Source organism: Aquarana catesbeiana, linkage group LG08, assembly GCF_042186555.1.
Source record: "Aquarana catesbeiana isolate 2022-GZ linkage group LG08, ASM4218655v1, whole genome shotgun sequence".
Lineage (NCBI taxonomy): Eukaryota > Metazoa > Chordata > Amphibia > Anura > Ranidae > Aquarana > Aquarana catesbeiana.
Window position 1 is genome coordinate 28,464,603 of NC_133331.1, and position 20,588 is coordinate 28,485,190.

General features: G+C 43.6%; 1 protein-coding gene across 4 annotated transcripts in view; it reads right to left on the reverse strand.

Annotated features, from left to right (window-relative positions):
• The window catches only part of IKZF5 (IKAROS family zinc finger 5), a 29,725-nt gene that overhangs the window by 6,369 nt on the left and 2,768 nt on the right, over nt 1–20,588 (reverse strand). Inside the window, exons 2-4 of one of the 4 annotated variants that reach the window (XM_073595638.1) lie at nt 13,429–13,517; nt 5,933–6,099; nt 1,310–1,549 (exon numbers count right to left, since the gene is read on the reverse strand). In XM_073595638.1, coding sequence (XP_073451739.1) covers nt 1,310–1,549; nt 5,933–6,099; nt 13,429–13,517 — 496 coding nt within the window. The remainder of the gene's footprint in view (nt 1–1,309; nt 1,550–5,932; nt 6,100–13,428; nt 13,518–20,588) is intronic. The other 3 variants (XM_073595639.1, XM_073595640.1, XM_073595641.1) reach the window with 3 other exon arrangements.

Consider the following 20,588-nt stretch of genomic DNA (forward strand, 5'->3'; position numbering starts at 1 on the left):
GGGGACAAGATTGTAGACCTACACAAGGCTGGAATGGGCTACAAGACCATCGCCAAGCAGCTTGATGAGAGGGTGACAACAGTTGGTGCGATTATTCGCAAATGGAAGAAACACAAAATAACTGTCAATCTCCCTCGGTCTGGGGCTCCATGCAAGATCTCTCCTCGTGGAGTTTCAATGATCCTGAGAACGGTGAGGAACCGGTCAAGAACTACACGGGAGAATCTTGTCAATGATATCAAGGCAGCTGGGACCATAGTCGCCAATAAAACAATTGGTAACACACTACGCTGTAAATGGACTGAAATCCTGCAGTGCCAGCAAGGTCCCCCTGCTCAACAAAAGCACATGTACAGGACCGTCTGAAGTTTGCTAATGAACATCTGAATGATTCAGAGGAGAACTGGGTGAAAGTGTTGTGGTCAGACGAGACCAAAAATCAAGCTCTTTGGCATCAACTCAACTCGCCGTGCTTGGAGGAGGAGGAATGCTGCCTATGACCCCAAGAACATCATCCTCACCGTCAAACAGAGGTGGAAATATTATGCTTTGGGGGCGTTTTTCTGCTAAGGGGACAGGACAACTTCACCATATCAAAGGGACGATGGACGGGGCCATGTACCATCAAATCTTGGGTGAGAACCTCCTTACCTCAGCCAGGGCATTGGAAATTGGTCATATATGGGTATTCCAGCATGACAAAGACCCAAAAACACACTGCCAAGGCAACAAAGGAGTGGCCCAAGAAGAAGCACAGTAAAAGGTCCTGGAGCGGCCCAGCCAGTCTCCAGACCTTAATCCCATAAAAAAAATTTGTGGAGGAAGCCTAAGGTTTGAGTCAAACGTCAGCCTCGAAACCTTAATGACTTGGAGAGGATCTGCAAAGAGGAGTGGGAAAAAAATCCCTCCTGAGATGTCTGAAAACCTGGTGGGCAACTACAAGAAACGTCTGACCTCTGATTGTCAACAAGGGTTTTGCCACCAAGTACTAAGTCATGTTTTGCAAAGGGGTCAAATATTTATTTCACTCATAAAAATTAATTTATAACTTTTTTTGAAATGTGTTTTTTTCTGGATATTTGTGTTGTTAAACTGTTACTCTCAGTTAAAAAAAAAAACTACCATTAAAATTATAGGACTGATCATTTCTTTGTCAGTTGGGAAAATCAGCAGGGGATCAAATACTTTTCTCCCCCTCACTGTAGGTTGTCCAATAATAGTCATCTGTACAAGAATACACACTGCACCCTCCAGCAGCACCCCACATACTGCACCCCCCCCCCCCATGCATACACAGACAGGGTCCTACCTGTGTGTATGCGAATATGTTCTATGAGACGAGCTGTGCCTTTGCTGGCATAGTTACAGTAACGGCATTTTAGTTTCCCATCATATGTCCGCTCAAAGCCATCAACCAGCATCCCCGCGCTCTCATCCAGCGACACCTCCACTGACGGGTGGTCCAGGCCGTTCTGATCACTGTCTGTCCCAGCTGCCGGTAGAGCAAGGCACGGAGAGTTAACGGTGAGCACATCGAGGTTTTGTGGCCCTAATTTACAGAAAGTCAGTCAATGAACAGAGCCCCTCTGCCAACCGCCATGGGAAAGCCTCAGCCAGGGTTGCCAGGTGTTATTTAAATTAAAAAAAAATTAAAAAAAAAAAATTAAAAAAAATATCCAAAGATTGGAACAAAATTAGACCCAAAATACGCCACAAAACATAATCCCAATCCAATAATTTAGTGAAAAGTGAACATGTGTGAGAGAAATACACCGTTTGCCATTGGTGACCTTGTTCTAGTTGCCTGGCTGTCATGCTGATCCTAAGATTTCCATCATTTCTGAGACAATGACCCCCAGCAAGCATGCAGCCAGTAAAGTCAGAGTGAAGCCAGATCTCCTTATCTGTAGATTTGTTCCTGGTCAGCAATGCTGAGCATAAAAGCTGAACTCCAGGAATTCAGCCACTTTGTAAAATATGCAGGCATACGATGGAGTTAAGTCCAACGAGGGGCATGCCACCTCCTGAAGGTGTTTAGCGTACATCTCTTATGGTGCTCCAGGAGGATAGCGATTGCTACATTTCTACCGTTCCGGCGCTTGACCTCAGATCCTTCAGCTGCAGAGCCGCATGCAGCTGCTGTGCTTACTCCTCCACTCCTCCTGCCCAATCACAGAGCACTTTGTATTATATGAACTCATTAACAAAATACAAAGGCTTCTAGGAACTGGCAGCAGAGGGGAGGGGTGGGCAGAGTTGCTGTGTGTAAGAAGGCAGTGTCTCTCCTTTAAGAGCCCCGGGAGTGTAGCTATCCTCTCAGAGCTCCATAAAACTGTGTAAAGGGACCCCTGCAGATTAAGCCCATAATGATGTCCTAGTAACGGCTCCCTCAGCTCTTTCATCGTCACTCAGTCTTCCTTCAAGGTTTGCAGGCTCACGGCATACTGTGTGCCCTGAATGCAGGGCGTCACTGCGCATGCGCTGGTGACGTCATTGGCTATTGCTAATGTGAATATCTCCTAAATCAGGGGTCTCCAAATTGTGTCCCTCCAGGTGTTCAGGAACTACAAATCCCATCATGCCTGGTCATGTCTGTGAATGTCATATTTTTACAATGCCTCATGGGATGTGTAGTTCCACAACAGCTGGGAGGGCCGTAGTTTGGAGACCCTTATCCTAAATGGTACACGTTTAGGAGATGTTCATTGTACCTACAGGGAAGCCTGACTGTAAGTTTACCTGTATGTATTAGTTAGGATGAAGATTTTACTACCACTTTAAAAGAGAAGTCCAGGAGGTGGCATGCACCTCCTTGGATTTAAAGCTGAGTTCCACCCACAAATGGAACTTCCACTCATTTGTCTCCCCCCCCCTCCAGTGCCACATTTGACACCATTCGGGGGTGGGGTGGGGTGGGGGGGGGGTGTTGGAGTGTATACCCGATATCCTGTCCCCACTCCGGGAGGGCTGCGGCCGTTGACGATACCGTTCGGCTCCCTCCTTCCCCTGTCGCCGGGCCAGTAGGAGAGAGGAGCAGAGCATGGCCTCGCGCATGCGCAGTATGGCTTCATGCCTGGAACTCTAAGTCTACACTGCCAGGTTCCCTTACCTGCAATGGCGGCAGCAGCACCCGACCAGCCGATGGAAACATCAGCTGCAGTGCCGACATCACTGGACTTCAGGACAGGCAAGTGTCCGATTATTAAAAGCTAGCCGCTGCAGTATGTGTAGTTGCTGGCTTTTAATTTTGGCAGGGATGGGCGGACCTCCACTTTAACTCCTATTATACCTGTATATATTTTACAAAGTGGCTGGATTCCTGGAGTTAAGCTTTAAAGCCCACTGATTGGCAATGTGCACAGGCAATAAGCATTTACAGAAGGAGAGGCCAGCCTTGGTAGATTATTATGTATTTCTCTCACTATAGGCATTAGTAAAAATTTTGCTGAAAACCAATCAAACCTGGCAACCCTGGCACCGGCACACAGATCATTCAGTAGACATTTTATGAGGATGAAGGGGCCAGTGTGGAATAAATGGCATGAAGGACATTCATTTAAATCCATTGGATGTTGATGTAGAGAGATGTGAATGTGATAAAATGTTACTAAACAACAGATTATATGTATGCAACTCCATGATAAAGACAAATTCCACTGAAAATATTTTTTTTTGGGGTGAAGGGGGAGTATTTGTTTCTCCATAAGTTATTAACTAATGTCTGGTGGTGGGACTTTAAGTGCTACAAAAAAAAAAAAAAAAAAAAAAAGTACAAATAATACAGGTTATCTAAGTGCCTGTACCCTTTAACCTAACTGTCTAGACTTAAAGTAGAACTAAAAGGCAAAACTTTTTTTTTTTTTTTTTAGTTTTGGATAGAGTGGAGAGGGATTAGAACACATATCAGTTTTTATCGCTGTCTGTGTCCCCGTTAAGGAGATTCCCCCGTTTACCATTGAAAGTAAAAGAAAAAGCCCAAATTTTTGTCCCCAGAAAAATAATAGAGGGGAAATCGTCCAATGGGGACACTAGTTCTGGTCACCTGGGGGGCACCAAGGGATTCCCTTAATTTGCAGGGATTTCTCCTCACTTCCTGGTTGGCTTTGGGTAAGGAAGTGAAGGGAAATCTCTGAAATGGAACACAGATGGCGAAAAAAAAAAAAAAAAAAAAAAAATCTGACAGGGGTTATAACCATCCATTACACTATCCAAAATGGAAAAAAAAATAAATAAATAGGCGGAGCTTGCCCTTTTGGGTGGAGCTTCACTTTAAAGACACCAACCTTGACCAAAGTAGGAAAAGTGACAATGTCCTGTGTTCCCTTGTAGCTCCTTGCTCCGCTGTAACTGGCATCACTACCCAGCACTTGCAGGTATGGAGGTGTGTGAGATCTTGCGCCCCCTAGGATGGTGACACAGTCAACAGCACATAGCTAGGACCAAGCACTGCACCACAAAGGTCCTTGAGCTGATTGCTAGGACCGAACACTGTCACATGATCAATGGAATGATGTCACTGCTCCACCATGGGTGCCTGAGCCGATAGCTGAGACCGAGCATTGTCACATGATCAATGGAATGTCATCACTGCTCCACCTTGGGTGCCTGAGCCAACAGCTAAAACCAAGCACTGTCACATGATCGAGGTAATGTCACTGCACCACCAGGGTCTCTGAGCCAATACCCAAGGCTTAGTACTGTCACATGATTGAGGGAATGTCGTCACTGCTCTGCCTTGGGTTCCTGAGCACATAACTAGGACCAAGCATGGTCACATGATTGAGGAAACGATGTCACTGCTCAACCTCAGGTCCCTAAGCCAATAGCTACTACCGAGCACTGTCATATGATTGAGGTAATGAGGTCACTGCACCATCTGGGTCCCTGAGCCAATAGCTAAGACCGTGCACTGTCACATGATCGAGGTAATGTCACTGCACCACCAGGGTCTCTGAGCCAATACCCAAGGCTTAGTACTGTCACATGATTGAGGGAATGATGTCACTTCTCCACCTCGGGTCCCTGAGCCAAAAGCTAGAACCGAGCACTGTCACATGATTGAGGGAATGAGGTCACTGTTCCACCCCGGATCCCTGAGCCAATAGCTAGGACCGAGCACTGTCACATGATCGAGGTAATGTCACTGCACCACCAGGGTCTCTGAGCCAATACCTAAGGCTTAGTAGTCACATGATTGAGGGAATGATGTCACTTCTCCACCCCGGATCCCTGAGCCAATAGCTAGGACCGAGCACTGTCACATGATCAATGGAATGATGACACTGCACCACCAGGGTCCCTGAGCCAACAGCTAGAACCGAGTACTGTCACATGATCAAGGGAATGTCGTCACTGCTCCAACTTGGGTGCCTAAGCCAACAGCTAAAACTGAGCACTGTCACATGATCGAGGTAATGTGACTGCACCACCAGGGTCTCTGAGCCAATACCCAAAGCTTAGTACTGTCACATGATTGAGGGAATGTCGTCACTGCTCTGCCTTGGGTTCCTTAGCACATAACTAGGACCAAGCATGGTCACATGATTGAGGAAACGATGTCACTGCTCAACCTCAGGTCCCTAAGCCAATAGCTACTACCGAGCACTGTCATATGATTGAGGTAATGAGGTCACTGCACCATCCGGGTCCCTGAGCCAATAGCTAAGACCGAGCACTGTCACATGATTGAGGGAATGAGTCACTGTTCCACCTTGGGTCCATGGGATCAGGGGAAAGAATGGGGGGGGGGGGGATAGCTTTCCGGTCACCTTTCCCCCCCTGGTCTCTTTAATTGCTAATCTAGATTTCATTTTGCCATTACTACCTCCTTCATTCGGCACTGTGTGACCCATCCACATGCCATGTTTTTATTTTACTGTGTCTATGAATCGGTGTACAGGGATGAGTATGTCATAGATAATGTGCCACATACCTCCTGGCAGGGTGTCGGCCTCCTTCTCTCCACTCACAGAGCCCGATATCATGTTGACGTGATGCGTCTGCTGCGTGAGATACTCCTGGAAATCTTTAACAAAGTCCAGCGCCTCTGGCTTTTTCTCACCCATATTCAATCTCTGGGTGTCCCTGCAGAGCCCCTGCCTGAACAGGAGATGGAAGAGATTTATGTACAGGAAAATAGTATATTCATCAGCCACTCCACTGGTTATTACATCAGAGGTAAACAATCATACATTCCTACATCTGATATACAAAATTGAGAAGGAAGGAAGAAGAGGAAGGAAGGAAGAAGAGGAAGGAAGGAAGGAAGGAAGAAGAGGAAGGAAGGAAGGAAGGAAGAAGAGGAAGGAAGGAAGGAAGGAAGAAGAGGAAGGAAGGAAGGAAGGAAGAAGAGGAAGGAAGGAAGGAAGGAAGAAGAGGAAGGAAGGAAGGAAGGAAGGAAGAAGAGGAAGGAAGGAAGGAAGGAAGAAGAGGAAGGAAGGAAGGAAGGAAGGAAGAAGAGGAAGGAAGGAAGGAAGGAAGAAGAGGAAGGAAGGAAGGAAGGAAGAAGAGGAAGGAAGGAAGGAAGGAAGAAGAGGAAGGAAGGAAGGAAGGAAGAAGAGGAAGGAAGGAAGGAAGAAGAGGAAGGAAGGAAGGAAGGAAGGAAGGAAGGAAGGAAGGAAGGAAGGAAGGAAGGAAGAAGAGGAAGGAAGGAAGGAAGGAAGGAAGGAAGGAAGGAAGAAGAGGAAGGAAGGAAGGAAGGAAGAAGAGGAAGAAGAGGAAGGAAGGAAGGAAGGAAGGAAGGAAGGAAGGAAGGAAGGAAGGAAGGAAGGAAGGAAGAAATAGGAAGAAGGAAGAAGGAGGAAGAAATAGGAAGAAGAGGGAAGAAAGAAGAAGAAGAAAGAAGATTTGTGTAAATCTGATTGCATTATTTCAGACAACTTGACAAATGGTCATAATTAAATTTTGTATATTAGTTAAAGATGAATTCCAGGTATGGATAATTTATAGTTAGATGTACCTATGTACAGGTGCAGCTCCAAAAATTTGAATATCAAAAAAGTTGATTTCAGTAATTCAATTCAAAAAGTGAAACTCATTTTATATAGATGCATTACACACAGAGTGATATATTTTAACCCCTTAAGGACCGAGCCTCTTTTTTAGATGTGTTGTTTACAAGTTAAAAACTGTTTTTTTTTGCTAGAAAATTACTTAGAACCCCCAAACATTATACATTTTTTTTCTAACACCCTAAAGAATAAAATGGCGGTCGTTGCAATACTTTCTGTCTCACTGCATTTGGGCAGCGGTCTTACAAGCGCATTTTTTTTTTTGTGGAAAAAATACACTATTTTGAATTAAAAAATAAGACAACAGTAAGGTTTGCCCAATTTTTTTTATATTGTGAAAGATAATGTTATGCCGAGTAAATTGATACCAAACATGTCACGCTTCAAAATTGCGCCCGCTCGTGGACTGGTGACGAACTTTTACCCTTAAAAATCTGCATAGGCGATGTTTAAAAAATTTTACAGGTTACATGTTTTGAGTTAGAGGGCTAGAATTATTGTTCTCGCTCTACCAATCGCGGCGATACCTTACATGTGTGGTTTGAACACTGTTTTCATATGTGGGCGCATTTTTCTTATTTATTTTACCTTTTATTTTTACACTGTTTTAAAAAAAAAAAAAAAAAAAAGTGTCACTTTTATTCCTATTCCAAGGTATGTAAACATCCCTTGTAATAGAAAAAAGCATGACAGGACCTCTTAAATATGAGATCTGGGGTCAAAAAGACCTCAGATCTCAAATTTACACTAGAATGCAATAAAAAAAAAAATTAAATAAAAAAATTATTGAAAAAAAAAAAAAAATGGCCCTTTAAGAGCTATGGGCGGAAGTGATGTTTTGACGTCGCTTCTGCCCTGCAGTATCATGGAGATGGGTGGGGACCATCTTCCCCTCACTTGTCTCCAGTCATGAAAGGGTTAATATCGCTTTAACAGTTGGTACCTGCAAGGACTGGTGTACAGTGCTTGCAGAGTTAATAATCCGATCAGATTGTTTATTCAGGTGCAGCTGCCGCTCGCTGCGGTCAGGAGATGTTTAATTTGTGAAGGAGCGAGGATACATGACACACAACGAACGTCTAATAATCAGACGTTACATTCTGAGTACAATTCTCCTTTACATTTACCAACAACTGAGCACAGTCAGAGCCCACCTAGATCCATACAATGTATAGTCATAAAGCCGGCCCTTGTACTACATAGGTGGTGTTGGTAAAGAGTTCTTATATTATTATATGCTTTATACTGGCCATCTGATTGAGTGACCTCATTTAGATCTACCGACAATCCTATAGTACGAGAGCCTACAGGACTGGATACGAATTGAGTGGATTGTATAGGTAGCACTAGAGCTGGGCGAATTTTTTCTTAAAAAAATAAATAAATAAAATCTGCGCTTTTAAAAAACAAAAACAAACAAACAAAAAAAAAAAACCTCGATTCACGATTCAAATTTTTTTTTTTTTTGGGCACCGCACCGGTCCTGAGGAGCTGCGGGCAGGAGTTTTTAGGTGAGGCCGCGGCTTCGGCCTAGTCTCACCTAAAAACTCCTGCCCGCAGCAACTCAGGACCGGCGCTGACACCTGGTGAAAAAAAATATATATCTAAAAAAAAAAAAAAAAATCGATTTGCTGAAATTTTGAATCGATTTGACCTCTCAACTCGATTCAAATTGATTTTTTTCCCCAGCCCTAGGTAGCACTTCTGCTACATAATTTAGGTAAATCTAAAAAGGAGGCTGAATATAGCCCACCATACATGTTATAATCTGCATGTACAATTTCTATGCAATCAGCTTAAAGGATTACTAAACCCCGGACCTTGCATTCACTAGATCTGGTCTCCCACAAAACACGGAAATGCAATTACCGTATTTATCGCTCATAACACGCACATTAATTATAGGAGTTTAAGAGGGAAGTTTCAAGAAAGAAAAAAACTTAAATTTTAAATAAGAAACTTTGAAGTAAAATAAGGGTCAGTGCCCATCTGCAGCCTCACCAGTGCCCATCAATGCAACAGCCTCGCCACTGCCTGCAGCGCCGCCTGATCGATGCCCATCTGCAGCCTCGAGGGGACAGGGAGGGGGGTGGGACGAGCACCGACAGATTACATACAGTGAGAATCTCCTATGATAGACAGAACAGTGGTCCAATGGTGGCCCAGGAGACGGGACTTCCTATTAAACATGCCGCCAAGTAAACAGGAGATTCTCACTGTATGTGATCTGACGGCGCTCGTCCCGCCCCCCTCCCTGGCATTGAAGTATCGGCGTATAACACGCACACGCTATTTGCACCCGATTTTTAGGGGGGAGAGACAGAGACATATATACAGTGGGGGACGGAAAGTATTCAGACCCCCTTAAATTTTTCACTCTTTGTTATTTTGCAGCCATTTGCTAAAATCATTTAAGTTAATTTTTTCCCTCATTAATGTACACACAGCACCCCATATTGACAGAAAAACACAGCATTGTTGACATTTTTGCAGATTTATTAAAAATGAAAAATTGAAATATCACATGGTCCTAAGTATTCAGACCCTTTACTGTGACACTCATATATTCAACTCAGGTGCTGTCCATTTCTTCTGATCATCCTTAAAATGATTCTACACCTTCATTTGAGTCCAACTGTGTCACAGTGCATGTCAGAGCAAATGAGAATCATGAGGTCAAAGGAACTGCCTGAAGAGCTCAGAGACAGAATTGTGGCAAGGCACAGATCTGGCCAAGGTTACAAAAAAATTTCTGCTGCACTTAAGGTTCCTAAGAGCACAGTGGCCTCCATAATCCTTAAATGGAAGACTTTTGGGACGACCAGAACCCTTCCTAGAGCTGGCCGTCCGGCCAAACTGAGCTATCGGGGGAGAAGAGCCTTGGTGAGAGAGGTAAAGAAGAACCCAAAGATCACTGTGGCTGAGCTCCAGAGATGCAGTCGGGAGATGGGAGAAAGTTGTAGAAAGTCAACCATCACAAGACACATGAAAGCCGCATGGAGTTTGCTAAAAAACACCTGAAGGACTCCAAGAGGGTGAGAAATAAGATTCTCTGGTCTGATGAGACCAAGATAGAACTTTTTGGCCTTAATTCTAAGCGGTATGTGTGGAGAAAACCAGGCACTGCTCATCACCTGTCCAATACAGTCCCAACAGTGAAACATGGTGGTGGCAGCATCATGCTGTGGGGGTGTTTTTCAGCTGCAGGGACAGGACGACTGGTTGCAATCGAAGGAAAGATGAATGCGGCCAAGTACAGGGATATCCTGGGTGAAAACCTTCTCCAGAGTGCTCAGGACCTCAGACTGGGCCGAAGGTTTACCTTCCAACAAGACAATGACCCTAAGCACACAGCTAAAATAACGAAGGAGTTGCTTCACAACAACTCCGTGACTGTTCTTGAATGGCCCAGCCAGAGCCCTGACTTAAACCCAATTGAGCATCTCTGGAGAGACCTAAAAATGGCCGTCCACCAACGTTTACCATCCAACCTGACAGAACTGGAGAGGATCTGCAAGGAGGAATGGCAGAGGATCCCCAAATCCAGGTGTGAAAAACTTGTTGTATCTTTCCCAAAAAGACTCATGGCTGTATTAGATCAAAAGGGCACTTCTACTAAATACTGAGCAAAGGGTCTGAATACTTAGGGCCATGTGATATTTCAGTTTTTCTTTTTTAATAAATCTGCAAAAATGTCAACAATTCTGTGTTTTTCTGTCAATATGGGGTGCTGTGTGTACATTAATGAGGAAAAAAAATGAACTTAAATGATTTTAGCAAATGGCTGCAATATAACAAAGAGTGAAAAATGTAAGGGGGTCTGAATACTTTCCGTCCCCACTGTGTGTTATATATATATATATATATATATATATATATATATATACACACACACACACACACACACATTTCTGATTTGGGGACAGAAGAAGTCTATGGCTCTGAGCACATCTTGGATCATCGCTCCTGATGGGATCCACCTACTGACAACACAGACACAGTGACTGTCTTATTCCATGTTTGTAGAACAGGCCTGTGTGTGTACAGAGCTGGGTGGCCTCCATCCAATCTACTACAGGGCACTGCCAGGCATTCCGCTCACAGAGGGGGCATTGATAGAAGGACGGCCGTTTACTGACAGCTCAGATCGCTGGGCTGTGAGCAACATTGCTCCATGTTCAGAGCTATTCAGGTCCTCAATTTTAGGGCTCACACTGATCTGTTTTTGGCAGATTTTTTATTTTTTTATTTAAATTGATTTTTTATTTTTATCAAATTTATTTTAATAAAATGCTTTTGGAGTAAAAATCTATCTAAAGATAGTTTTCTATTCAAGATACAATAATAATTTAGTTTATTCAGCATGAAATGGAGCTTAGTTATGTAGCATGAGGCTGTATATTCTGCAATATTTACATTTCTGGTAAACTCATTCAGTGAATCCACGCTCTGCATTGCATTGATGCATTCACACAATTTCACAGTAACCATGAGATAAAACAAAGTTCAGGAATATTCCTTTATCCCATTGTTTTGCAAATCTATGTACACTACAAACTGTACGATTGAATCGGTTCCGATATCACTGTTTTACTAAACCTGACAGCTTATTATTCTAAACAGGAAACCTTCATCTGGTTTGCAAATATTAAAGATTTTAACTACCAGCAAGAATAAGTCCTTACATTTAAAGAGCACCTGTCATTTCAGATCCATCATGGCAGCCTGTTAGTGGGCATCCACTCACCTGCTGCCGCCACGTCCCTCACCTTGTTGTGTCACTGCCACATCACCCGCCGTCCCATAAAAGTGAATGGAACTGTCGGTGAGTCAACAGCGGGTCAGAGGAGGAGCCAACAGCGGGTCAGAGGAGGAGCCAACAGCGGGTCAGAGGAGGAGCCAACAGCGGGTCAGAGGAGGAGCCAACAGCGGGTCAGAGAAGGAGCCAACAGCGGGTCAGAGAAGGAGCCAACAGCGGGTCAGAGAAGGAGCCAACAGCGGGTCAGAGGAGGAGCCAACAGCGGGTCAGAGGAGGAGGAGCCAACAGCGGGACAGAGGAGGAGCCAACAGCGGGACGTGATACGGCACTACGTTACTTTTAACTGACAATTGCGCGGTCGTGAGACGTTGTACCCCAATTAAAAAAAAATGTGCCCTTTTTGCCCCACAAATAGAGCTTTCTTTTGGTGGTATTTGATCACCTCCTGCATAACACACAGACCCCGCATGGTACACAGACCCTCCTGCATAACACACAGCCCCCCCGCATGGTACACAGACCCTCCTGCATAACACACAGACCCTCCTGCATAACACGCAGACCCCCCGCATGGTACACAGACCCTCCTGCATAACACACAGCCCCCCGCATGGTACACAGACCCTCCTGCATAACACACAGACCCTCCTGCATAACACGCAGACCCCCCGCATGGTACACAGACCCTCCTGCATAACACACAGCCCCCCGCATGGTACACAGACCCCGCATGGTACACAGACCCTCCTGCATAACACACAGACCCCGCATGGTACACAGACCCTCCTGCATAACACATAGACCCCCGCATGGTACACAGACCCTCCTGCATAACACACACCCCCCCTGCATAACACACAGACCCCCCTGCATAACACACAGACCCCCGCATGGTACACAGACCCTCCTGCATAACACACAGACCCCGCATGGTACACAGACCCTCCTGCATAACACACAGACCCTCCTGCATAACACACAGACCCCGCATGGTACACAGACCCTCCTGCATAACACACAGCCCCCCGCATGGTACACAGACCCTCCTGCATAACACACAACCCCCCGCATGGTACACAGACCCTCCTGCATAACACACAGACCCTCGCATAGTACACAGACCCTCCTGCATAACACACAGACCCCGCATGGTACACAGACCCTCCTGCATAACACACAGCCCCCGCATAGTACACAGACCCTCCTGCATAACACAGACCCTCCACTATGCGATTAGAATTCCAGCTACCGGACATGCCACAGTTGGCACCCTAGGTCATTGTTGTCCTGTACCAATATTAATTCAACTACCATCTACCTAGCATGATTATATATCCATTGCATGTATGTTTCCACCTATATGCTTTATTTTTGTACTAATTATATATGTGTGTATATGTATGAAATCCCTGTACAATATCTACTATGATTACTAAATTTATATTTTCTAAACCCTCCGCATTCTAACCGCTTCATTTTAAAGTCCCAACTCCCTTTTGCATATTACCTGATACCGGGATGGAGGCGACGAGTGCGCCTCATTTAAAGTCCCAAATTCCCCTCTTTATTCGTTATCGCAAAAAAATGGCTTGTTTATTAAGGGGGTAAAACCTTAATTTACATACATTCTGTGGCAATTAAACGCCATGAGACAATTACCTAGCTGTAATTAAAGGAATGGGATGCCAGCTTCCATCTTGGGTACTCCTTACATGCAGGCTAGATTTTAAATCATTGTAAAAAAAATTCTGGGGAGAAAAAAAAAAAAAAAAAAACATTAAAAATATAGATTTCAGCCCATTCCTACTTAAATTTTCAACTTTAGATATTACAAATACTTTTTTCCCCTCCCTTTAGGCTGTTAAAACTGTTTAGAATCAGAACCAGAATCTGGGGAATCTCCAGAGAGCTTGATTTCGTTATAGAACTTTATAAGATCATTATAGGACAAGAATTTTCCAAACTCACTAAAAAAAAAAAAAAAATTGCATTATATCGCAAAACATAGCCAATATAAAATTAGTTGGCCTATTACTAAGCTCCTACAAAAACATAAAGTGATTTTAAAGTCAGAAGTTTTTTTTTTAATCTTAATGCATGCTATGTATTAAGATAAAAAGCCTTCTGTGTGCAGCAGACCCCCACTGATACTTACCTGAACCCCATCTCTATCCAGCGATGTCGCACGAGAAGCTCAGCAGTCCGGGACTCCCTTCCTCATTTGCTGAGATGGCAGGGAAGCGCCATTGGCTCCCAGTGCTGTCAAAGTCATTGAGCCAATGAGAGGGGGCAGGGCTGGGCTGCGGCTCCGTGTCTGAATGGACACAGGGAGCTGCAGCTTGGCTCAGGTGCCCCCATAGTAAGCCGATTGCTGTGGGGGCACTCAACAGGGAGGGAGGGGCCAGGAGCACAGAAGAGGGACCCGAGAAGAGGAGGATCGCGCTGCTCTGTGCGAAACCAACTGCACAGAGCAGGTAAGTAGAACAGGTTTGTTATTTTTAACAAAAAGAAAAAAAAAAAAGAAAAGAGACTTTAGTATCACTTTAAAGCAGGCCATACTTAGGTCAGTTTTTTTTATTCAATCAGCGAACTGAATGAAGGAAAAAAAAAAAAAAAAATGAACAGATTCCCCCCCATCTACACTCAATATGGATGGGGGAATCCTCCCCACTGAGCCTTTATATTCTGATAGTGTGGAAAATCCCTCTTTGTCAGAATACACAGATCACAGCTGCATTCTATAGCCTGTGGAGCTGATCAAGCGAGAAAACACAGACAGATCGGTTGGACAGAAGTCAATTTGGCCAATCCCAGCTGAACTAGCCAGATTTTGGTCCATGTATGGTCAGGTTTAGCAAAGCTGTTGTACTTTTAGGGCCCGGTCACAACATATGCATTGGACTGTACTGGGATTCTTTGCCCAACACAAAACTTTTCCTTATTTCATAATCATTCAGCTTACACTGAACCATGCACGCCCCTTTAAATCGGTCTTCCCATAGACTGACATTGAGCTTTTGTTCATCCTGATTAAATCTACCCAGATAAAAATTTACAAAAATTTTATAGGAACATGCAAACCGTGTCCTTGATGGAAACTGAATCTTGGACCCCAGTGAGGCCGGAGTGCCTCCCTATACTACTGCACTGCCCCTCATCCTCATTTTAACTCTAGCATTTTTTTTTTTAAATCTGAAAGATGGTCACAATTTTCTGTTTCAATATTTTATTGAGGTTTTCAAAAAAAAAAGAATACAAACCTTGGTTACAAGTACTGTATAAACTATTATACTAGATCTAAGGATATCCAAAACATGTATATATACCTACAGTGTGCATTCTTTTAAAGTATAGATCTTTACGGTCTATGATAATTATATTATCCTCGTCTGAATGAGGCATCCCCAATTCTCGCTTAGAACTTCAGATGTGACCTAAATCTAATACACTGCATCTTTTATATACCATTAAAGATAGAGCCACTACCACATCCCTTGGCTCCCTGAGACCAGAATTCATTCCAAAGAAGTAAAAGTAGGAAAGTAGAAAAGTTAAAGTAGAAAAGTAAACTAGAAAAGTATAAAAAGTAGAAAAGTACAGTAGAAGAGTAAAGTAGAAAAGTAAAAGTAGAAAAGTAAAAGTAGAAAAGTAAAAGTAGAAAAGTAAAAGTAGAAAAGTAAAAGTAGAAAAGTAAAAGTAGAAAAGTAAAAGTAGAAAAGTAAAAGTAGAAAAGTAAAAGTAGAAAAGTAAAAGTAGAAAAGTAAAAGTAGAAAACTAAAAGTAGAAAACTAAAAGTAGAAAAGTAGAAAAGTAAAAGTAGAAGAGTAAAGTACAAAAGTAAAAGTGTAAAAGTAAAAGTGTAAAAGTAAAAGTGTAAAAGTAAAAGTGTAAAAGTAAAAGTGTAAAAGTAAAGTAGAAAAGTAAAGTAGAAAAGTAAAGTAGAAAAGTAAAGTAGAAAAGTACAGTAGAAGAGTACAGTAGAAGAGTACAGTAGAAGAGTACAGTAGAAGAGTAAAAGTAGAAAAGTAAAAGTAGAAAAGTAAAAGTGGAAAAGTAAAAGTGGAAAAGTAAAAGTGGAAAAGTAAAAAGTAAAAGTAGAAAAGTAAAGTAGAAAAGTAAAGTAGAAAAGTAGAAAAGTAAAGTAGAAAAGTAGAAAAGTAAAGTAGAAAAGTAAAGTAAAAAAGTAAAGTAAAAAAGTAAAGTAGAAACGTAAAGTAGAAAAGTAGAAAAGTAAAGTAGAAAAGTAAAGTAGAAAAGAAAAGTAGAAAAGAAAAGTAGAAAAGTAAAGTAGAAAATTGACCCCGTGCTCCAATTCCCACCATCCAGAAACAACTCTAAATCGGGTGTAGATCTGGGATCTTCTGTCAAATGTTTAACCCATGGGTCCCAGACTCTCTCAAACATCTGCAAGATGGTCGCATTTTTTAGCAATAAAGTTTATAACGTGCAACTTTCAAAGGAGTTGTAAAGGCAGAAGAATTTTTTTATCTTAACGCATTCTATGCATTCAATAAAAAGCCTTCTGTATGCAGCATCCTCCCCTAATACTTACCTGAGGTCCCTTTCTGTCCACGAGTGTCTCAGCCGTCTAGGACTCTCCTCCTGATTGGCTGAGACACAGAAGCGGCGCCATTGGCTCCCGCTGCTGTCAATCAAAGTCAGCTGGCCAATCAGGGGAGAGAGGGAGCAGGGCTGGGTCAAGGCTCTGTCTCTGAATGGACACAGGGAGCTGTGAAATCAGCTCAGGTGCCCCCATATCAAGCTGCTTGCTGTGGGGCCAATGAACAGGAGGGAAGGGCCAGGATTACAGAAGAGGGACCCGAGAAGAGGAGGAGGATCTGGGCTGCTCTGTGCAAATCCACTTTAATGGGCAAGTTCAACTTTACAGAAAAATCTGTAAGGTGAACTTACACAGGACCCCCTCCCCTGTCCTGCTGACCTGGAGTCCGGCGATCACCCGCACTGACACCCCAGGTCGCCGCTTCACCGGTCCAGGGATTAGAAACCCTCTGCGACTCAATCTCCTAAACGTACCTCGCAGGAGGTATGTATAGAAGGCATACTAATTGGCCAGCGCCGTCACATGGGCGGCGCTGACCAATCAGAACCCGCGTAGCCCATCCCGTCACCGCAGGTGAAGAGGAGAGAAAACCGCTGGGGTTTCAAAATCCCCGGACCGGTAAAACGGCTATTCGATCTGTCAGAACGGGCGATTGCCGGACTCCAGGTCAGCAGGACAGGGTGCGATGGGGAGGGAGTCCAGTGTAAGTTCACCTTACAGATTTTGTGTAAAGATGAACTTACACTTTAAAACATAAATTCCTATCTGATCAGCAACCCTTGTCTGATGTTGAAGCATTTGAGCAGATAAACAGCAGAGTTGAGAAATTGAGCTTTAAAATGACATAGTTCTAGGCCTGAGCTCAGCACTGTGGTGACGGGGATGTCACTACACATAAGCAGACGAGGGAGAACTCGTTCCTATAATGATGGGGTGTGCTCAAAGGACCATCCATCCTCTTATATGCAGGGAAATGTGGATTGCTCAGAATGCTCATTTCTCGGCCAGGCTTTGCAAAAGTCGCCCTTAGCCTACAAGTATGTCATTTAACCCTTACACTGCCAGGCCCGCGTGTCATACAGACCTGACAGCAGGGGACTTCACACACATTTCTGGTGGCTTCGTGCCACATGTATTGTGTATAGATCTTACAAGGAGACTAGAGCTGCACGACTCTGGCTAAAATGAGAATAACATGTGTGAAAGGGGCCTTACTGTTTCGATTTTTTTTTTTTTTTTATATTCATTGAAGTGTATTTTTTTCCTCAAAAAATTGCGCCTGAAAGACCACTGTGCAAATACAGTGTGACATAAAATATTGCAACAACCACCATTTTATTCCCTAGGGTCTCTGCTAAATGAGAGAGAGAGAGAGAGAGAGAGAGAGAGAGAGAGAGAGAGAGAGAGAGAGAGAGAGAGAGAGAGAGAGAGAGAGAGAGAGAGAGAGAGAGAGAGAGAGAGAGAGAGAGAGAGAGAGAGAGAGAGAGAGAGAGAGAGAGAGAGAGAGAGAGAGGGTTCCAAGTCCTTTTCTAGCGAAAAAAAAATACTGATTTTAACTTTGTAAGAAACAAGTGTCAGGAAAAGGTCAACGGTGCTTTCAAACCAAGGCGTCGGCAAAGCGTCACTTTACCATCGTTTTAGCTATTTGCTCACTAGCGGGACGCTTTTAACCCCCCCGCTAGCGGCCAAAAAAGGACCAGGTGCCGAGAGGCCGAATATTTGCCAAGGGGTTAACCCTTTCAGCTCCAGGTCTTTGCTAGCACTTTTTGTTTATATGCAACAATCAGTATTTTTTTTGCTAAAAAATTTCTTAGAACCCCCCCCAATTAAAGTAGAACTATAGGCAATTTTGTTTTTCACTTTAGTAATGGAGGGTTACTGACAGTAATGTCAGATTTTTTTTTTTTTCTGCCATCTATGTCCCATTGCAGAGATTTACCTTCACTTCCTGCCCCACAGCCAAACAGGAAGTGGGAGGAAATCCCTGCAAATTAAGGGAATTTCATGGGGGACCCCCAGGTCACCAGAATAGAGGGGAGGATTTCCCCTTTATTACTTTTCTGGGGACAACCCAAAATTTGGGATTTTTTTTACTTTCAATTTTCGAAGACAAATGGTAAACAGGACAAATAAAGAAGATGAATTGCCTTTACAGGAGGGCACAGACAGCAATAAAAACTGACAGGCATTCTTATCCCTCTCCACGCTGTCCAAAACAAAAAAAGTTTTGCCTTTACTTTAAATATATTTTATAAAGCAGAGGCCCTAGAGAATAAATTGGTGGGTGTTGCAATTATTTATGTCACATAGTATCTGCGCAGCATTTTTTTTCAAATTTTTGAATTTTATTCGGCAAAAACAATAGCAAATGGTTTGTTAACATTTAAAAGATGATGTCACTCCGAGTAAATAGATACCAAACATGTCATGCTTTTAAACTGTGCACGCCCGTGCAACGGCGTCAAACGACATTTTTTTACTATCCATAGGCGATGCTTTAAACGTTTACAGATTATCACTGGTCTGGTGCTAGAATTATTTCAAAACAGCAACTCGTCGAAATCTCAAATTACTGATGGTTTACACTACCGGGAAGTAGATCTGCACGATTAATCGTCAATTATCGCAATTTCTTTCCCCGTTGAGATCTTGACAAAAAAAGTGTTTCACGATTCTTTCTATGCAAAGAATTCTCTCTGCTCTTCTGAAGCCACAGCCATCAAAAGAAAGGAAGTAAAAAAAAATGGGCAGTCTGCCAAGAATCACAACATTCTTTATCAGTGAAACTTAAGTATAAACATTGTAACAATTTGTCAATGGAATAGACTTTGTGTGTAAGTGAAGAAAGTTTAACCACTTAAACACTAAGGGCTCTTTCACATGGGGCGGATCATTGATGATCCGCCCCGTGAACATCCGCTTGCTCAGCGGGGATCGCTCCGCCGATCCCCGCCGAGCAGGAAGATGACAGGTCCGTCGCTGCACACTGTGCAGCGATGGACATGTCAGAGCGCCGCTCTCCCCTATGGGGGATCGGATTATGACGGACCGTAGAGTCCGTCGTCACCCGATCCAAAAACGGATGGAAAAGTAGGGTTTTCCTCCGTTACACTTTTTCGGATCGGAGCGGGTCGGATGTCAGCGGACGTGTCACCGCTGACATCCAACGCTGCATAGACCTCCATGGAGTGACCGTTCAGGTCCGCCTAAAAAACTGACAGGCAGACCTGAACGGACAGTCCGTGTGAAAGAGGCCTAAACCTTTTTCTGACATTTGTTGGTTTGAAGTTAAAATCTTTTTTTTTTCTGTTAGAAAATTACTTAGAACCCCCAAACGTTTATATATATATATTTAGTAGAGACCCTAAAGAATAAAATGGTGGTTGTTGCAATATTTTATGTCACAATGTATTTGTGCAGCGGTCTTTCAAATGCAATTTTCTGGGAAAAAAATTACCTTAATGAATTAAAAAAAAAAAAAAAAAAATACTAACCAGTAAAGTTAGCCCAATTTTTTTTTGCATAATGTGAAAGATTTTACGTCGCGAAAATCGTGATCTTTTTATTCTAAGCAAAAAAAAAAATTGTGATTCTCATTTTGGCCAGAATCGTTCAGCTCTACCGGGAAGTGATGTGATTGGAGATCTCCATGAATGGGCTATCCTGACAGAACACCGGAACTGTCCTAATGCAAGGGATCATTTCACATTTCCCTACAGATGGGTTTTAACTGTTTCTATAAAAAAAAAAAAAAAAAATACTTGTTTTGGTCATTTGTGGACCTTCATTACAGGATCACCATATAAAATATTCCAATGAACGCTGCAGGTTTCAAAAACAAATGAAAATGATAAGAAGGTAAAGCTTATCTGAGAGGTCAGTGATGGGGTCACATCTACTATACACGTAAAATTTCCTCAACCGGGGACACCTAAAAATAAGAGTCACTGTGTCACTGCTATCTCCTGTAATTAGAGGAGGTGGGAGGAGGAGAATGAAGATAGAGGAGGAGACCAGTCCCTGGAAGGGCCCCCCCCCACAGACCAGTCCCTGGAAGGGCCCCCCCCCCCACAGACCAGTCCCCGGAAGGGGCCCCCCCCACAGACCAGTCCCTGGAAGGGCCCCCCCCCCACAGACCAGTCCCTGGAAGGGCCCCCCCCCCCCCACAGACCTGGAGGCACCTCAAGAACCGTCTCTGCAAGGACCTCAGAAGGAACCCAAGAGCTGTCCCTGGAAGGACCCCCCCCCACAGACCGGT